The sequence below is a fragment of the Empidonax traillii genome, unplaced genomic scaffold (genome assembly GCF_003031625.1).
Source record: "Empidonax traillii isolate 1590-97213 ecotype Southwest subspecies unplaced genomic scaffold, ASM303162v1 scaffold2431:size48349, whole genome shotgun sequence".
In the NCBI taxonomy this organism is placed as follows: Eukaryota; Metazoa; Chordata; class Aves; order Passeriformes; family Tyrannidae; genus Empidonax; species Empidonax traillii.
This window is the reverse complement of record NW_020957624.1, coordinates 32,155-37,424: the sequence shown is the minus strand read 5'-3', so window position 1 is coordinate 37,424 and position 5,270 is coordinate 32,155. Positions and strand designations below refer to the sequence as shown.

At 34.9% G+C, this 5,270-nt stretch overlaps 1 protein-coding gene across 1 annotated transcript in view; it reads left to right on the top strand.

The window, feature by feature from the left end:
* Window positions 1–5,270, top strand: part of LOC114071921 (maltase-glucoamylase, intestinal-like) — a gene marked incomplete at both ends in the record, with an annotated part of 43,539 nt that overhangs the window by 6,594 nt on the left and 31,675 nt on the right. The window contains 2 exon segments of the mRNA XM_027909804.1: window positions 589–801; window positions 4,839–5,077. Of these exon segments, the coding sequence (XP_027765605.1) occupies window positions 589–801; window positions 4,839–5,077 (452 nt within the window).

The window sequence follows — 5,270 nt, the reverse complement described above, 5'->3', positions numbered from 1 at the left end:
GACAATTGATAAAAAAAGTTGAGAATTGACAAAAAAATTGGCAATTGACAAAAAAATTTGACAATTGACAAAAAAATTTACAACTGACAAAAAAATTGACAATTGACACAAAAAAATTGACAATTGACAAAAAAAGTTGGCAATTGACAAAAAAAATTGGCAATAGACAAAAAAATTGGCAATTGACAACAAAAAGTTGACAATTGACAAAAAAATTGACAATTGACAAAAAAAATTGGGAATTGACAAAAAAATTTGACAATTGATAAAAAAAGTTGACAATTGACAAAAAAAATTTGCAAATTGACAAAAAAAGTTGAGAATTGACAAAAAAATTGGCAATTGACAAAGAAATTGACAATTGACAAAAAAAATTTGATAATTGACAAAAAAATTTGACAATTGAAAAGAAAAATTGACAAAAAGTTTGACAATTGACAAAAAAATTGACAAAAAAAATTTGACAATTGACAAAAAAATCGGCAAAAATTTCCCAAACCTGTCAATTTTGGGGGGAAACAATCGACCAAAATTGACCGAAATTTCCGACAATTCCCGGTAATTTTTGTTTTGTTTTTTTTTTGTAAGGAAACCACTTCCTCTCCCGGCGTCCCCTTCTGCCACTACGCCGGCCCCGGCAGCGGGTACCGCGCCGCCGACATCCGCTACGGCCCCGATGGCGTCGCCGCTGACGTCACCTGCGAGGGGTGTGGCCCCGGGGCCGCCGCCGGCGTCGCCGAGCCCGTGGGGAGCCTGAGGGTGGAGGCGACGTTCCACAGCGACCACCTGCTCAGGTTTAAGGTAGATTGATTGATTGGGTGGGTGGGGTTAATTGATTAGTTGGAGGTGGTTAATTGATCGGCCGGAGGTGGTAAATCGATCAGTTGGGGTTTTTAATTGATTGGTTAGGGTGGTAAATTGATTAGTTGAGGTTGGTGATTGATTGGGTGAAGTGGTTAATTGATTAGTTGGAGGTAGTAAATTGATTGGTTGGAGGTGGTAAATTGATCAGTTGGGGTTTTTAATTGATTGCTTAGGGCGGTAAATTGCTTAGTTGGAGGGTAATTGATTGGCAGGGATGGTTAATTGGTGAGTTTGGGTTTGTAATTGACTGGTTGGGGGTTGGTAATTGATTGGGTGGGGGTGGTAAATTGATTAGTTTGAGATGGTAAATTGATTAGTTGAGGTTGGTGATTGATTAGTTGGGGGGTTAATTGATTGGGTGGGGGTGGTTAATTGATTAGCTGGAGGTGGTAAATCGATCAGTTGGGGTTTTTAACTGATTGGCCAGGGGGGTAAATTGATTAGTTGGAGGGTAATTGATTGGTTGGGGGTGGTAAACTGATTGGTTGGGGATGGTAAGTTGATCAGTTGAGGTTGGTGATTGATTAGTTGGGGGGCTAATTGATTGGGTGAAGTGGTTAATTGATTAGTGGGGGTGGTTAAATGATTAGTTGAAGGGTTAATTGATTAGTTGGGGTGGTTAATTGATTGGGTGAAGTGGTTAATTGATTAGTTGGAGGTGGTAAATCGATCAGTTGGGGTTTTTAATTGATTGGTTAGGGGGTTAAATTGATTGGTTGGAGGGTAATTGATTGGTTGGGGGTGGTAAATTGATCAGTCGAGGTTGTTGATTGATTATTTGGGGTGGTTAATTGATTGGGTGAAGTGGTTAATTGATTAGCTGAAGGTGGTAAATCGATCTGTTGGGGTTTTTAATTGACTGGTTAGGGCGGTAAATTGATTAGTTGGAGGGAAATTGATTGGGTGGGGGGTTTAATTGATTGGGTGGGAGTGGTAAATTGATTAGTTGGAGGTGGTAAATTTATTAGTTGAGGCTGGTGATTGATTAGTTGGGGGGTTAATTGATTGGGTGGGGGTGGTAAATTGATTGGTTGGGGGTGGTAAATTGATTAGTTGAGGTTGTTGATTGATTATTTGGGGTGCTTAATTGATTAGGCGAAGTGGTTAGTTGATTAGTTGGGGGTGGTAAATCGATCAGTTGGGGTTTCTAATTGATTGGTTAGGGGGGTAAATTGATTGGTTGGAGGGTGATTGATTGGTTGGGGGTGGTAACTTGATTGGTTGGGGTGGTTAAATGATTAGTTGGAGGGTTAATTGAGTGGTTGGGGTGGTTAATTGATTGGGTGAAGTGGCTAATTGATTAGCTGGAGGTGGTAAATCGATCGGTTGGGGTTTTTAATTGATTGGTTAGGGGGGTAAATGGATTAGTTGGAGGGTAATTGATTGGTTGGGGGTGGGTAATTGATTAGTGGGGGTGGTTAAATGATTAGTTGAGGTTGGTGATTGATTTTTTGGGGTGGTTAATTGATTGGGTGAAGTGGTTAATTGATTAGCTGGAGGTGGTAAATTGATCAGTTGGGGTTTTTAATTGATTGGTTAGGGGGGTAAATGGATTAGTTGGAGGGTAATTGATTGGTTGGGGGTGGGTAATTGATTAGTTGGGGTGGTTAATTGATTGGGTGAAGTGGTTAATTGATTAGTTGGAGGTGGTAAATTGATCAGCTGGAGGTGGTATAAATTGATCAGCTGGGGTTGTTAAATGATTGGTTAGGGTTGGTAAATTGATTAGTTGAGGTTGTTGATTATTTGGGGTGGTTAATTGATTGGGTGAAGTGGTAAATTGATTAGTTGGAGGTGGTAAATTGATCAGCTGGGGTTGTTAATTGATTGGGTGAAGTGGTTAATTGATTGGTTGGGGGTGGTAAATTGATTGGTTGGGGTTTTTAATTGATTGGTTAGGGGGGTAAATTGATTAGTTGAGGTTGGTGATCAATTAGTTGGAGTGGTTAATTGATTGGGTGAAGTGGTTAATTGATTAGCTGGAGGTGGTAAATTGATCAGTTGGGCGTTTTAATTGATTGGTTAGGGGAGTAAATTGATTAGTTGAGGTTGTTGATTGATTAGTTGGGGTGGTTAATTGATTGGGTGAAGTGGTTAATTGATTGGGTGAAGTGTTTAATTGATTAGTTGGAGGTGGTAAATTGATCAGTTGGGGTTTTTAATTGATTGGTTAGGGGGGTAAATTGATTAGTTGAGGTTTTTGATTAATTATTTGGGTGGTTAATTGATTGGGTGAAGTGGTTAGTTGATTAGTTGGGGGTGGTAAATCGATCAGTTGGGGTTTTTAATTGATTGGTTAGTGTGGTAAATTGATTGGTTGGAGGGTAATTGATTGGTTGGGGGTGGTAAATTGATTAGTTGAGGTTGGTGATTGATTAGTTGGGGGTTGTTAATTGATTGGGTGGGGAGTGGTAAATTGATTAGTGGCTGTGGTTAAATGATTAGTTGGAGGGTTAATTGATTATTTGGGTGGTTAATTGATTGGGTGAAGTGGTTAATTGATTAGTTGGAGGTGGTAAATCAATCAGTTGGGGTTTTTAATTGATTGGTTAGGGGGGTAAATTGATTAGTTGGAGGGAAATTGATTGGTTGGGGGTGGTAAATTGATTGGTTGGGGGTGGTAAATTGATTAGTTGGGGATTGTTAATTGATTGGTTGGGGGTGGTAATTGATTAGTTGGGGATTTTTAATTGATTGGTTAGGGTGGTAAATTGATTAGTTGAAGAGTAATTGATTGGTTGGAGGTGGTAAATCGATCAGTTGGAGTTTTTAATTGATTGGTTAGGGATGTAAATTGATTCGTTGGAGGGTAATTGATTGGGTGGGCATGGTAAATTGATTAGTTGAGGTTGGTGACTGATTATTTGGGGTGGTAAATTGATTAGGCAAAGTGGTTAATTGATTAGCTGGAGGTGGTAAATCGATCAGTTGGGGTTTTTAATTGATTGGTTAGAGGGGTAAATTGATTACATGAGGTTGGTGATCGATTAGTTGGGGGGTTAATTGATTGGGTGAAGTGGTAAATTGGTTAGTTGGGGGAGGTAAATTGATCAGTTGGAGGTGGTAAATTGATCAGTTGGAGGTGGTAAATTTATTAGTTGAGGTTAGTGATTGATTAGTTGGGGGGTTAATTGATTGGGTGGGGGTGGTAAATTGATTGGTTGGGAGTGGTTAATTGATTAGTTGAGGTTGGTGATTGATTAGTTGTAATGTAATGTAATGTAATGTAATGTAATGTAATATAATATAATATAATATAATATAATATAATATAATATAATAATAAAATATAATATAATAATATATAATATAAAGAATATAAAAAATAATATAAAAATATAAATAATAAAAATACATAAAAATATAAATAATAAAAGCAAATTAAAGCATGAAAAATAAGATAAATAATATAAAAATATATAGTATAATATAACATAATATATAATATATAATAATATATATTATAGATATTTTATTGTATAATAAATAATATTATTAATAATAGTAATTATATTCTATAATTATTATATAATTATTATTAATAATAGTAATTATTATATAATTATTATATAATAATAATTATTATATAATTATTATATATATTATTATAATTATTATATAATTATTATTATATAATAATAATTATTATAATCGTAATTATTATTATATAAAATAGTAATAATATATATGATAATATATATTTTTATATATATATCTCTTTATATGCATTTATAAAAAGTAGATTAAATAACATTTTATAAAAATACATGCAATAATAAATACATAATATCGCATAATAATGACAATATCTAATAATTTTATCCTACATAATAATAACACATAACAACATCAGATTATTTTATTATTAACCATTATATTTCTCAGATTATTTTATTATTAACCATTATATTTCTCAGATTATTTTATTACTAACCATTATATTTCTCCTCAAAATCGGATATTTAATCCCGCAGATCTTCGACACCTCCCGGCGCCGTTACGAGGTGCCGGTGCCGCTGTCGCTGCCGGAGTCGCCGGAAGCGTCGATGGAAGGCCGGCTCTACGACGTCACCATCCAGGACGAGCCCTTCGGCGTCCAAGTGCGGCGTCGCAGCAGCGGCACCGTCATGTGAGTCCCCTCCCCCCCCCCTTTTTCATCCCAAAAATCCCTAAAATTTCGTTTCAGATTCGGTTGGAATTTTCATTTTTTTTTCCCATTTTTTTCAAATTTTTACAATTTTTTTTTCATTTTTTTCAAATGTTTAAAATTTTTTTCATTTTTTCCAAATTTTATTTTTTATTTTTTTCAAATTTTTATTTTTCTTAAATTTTTTTTGAATTTTAAATTTTTTTCATTTTTTCAAATTTTTTAATTTTTTTATTTTTTCAAATTTTTAAATTTTTTA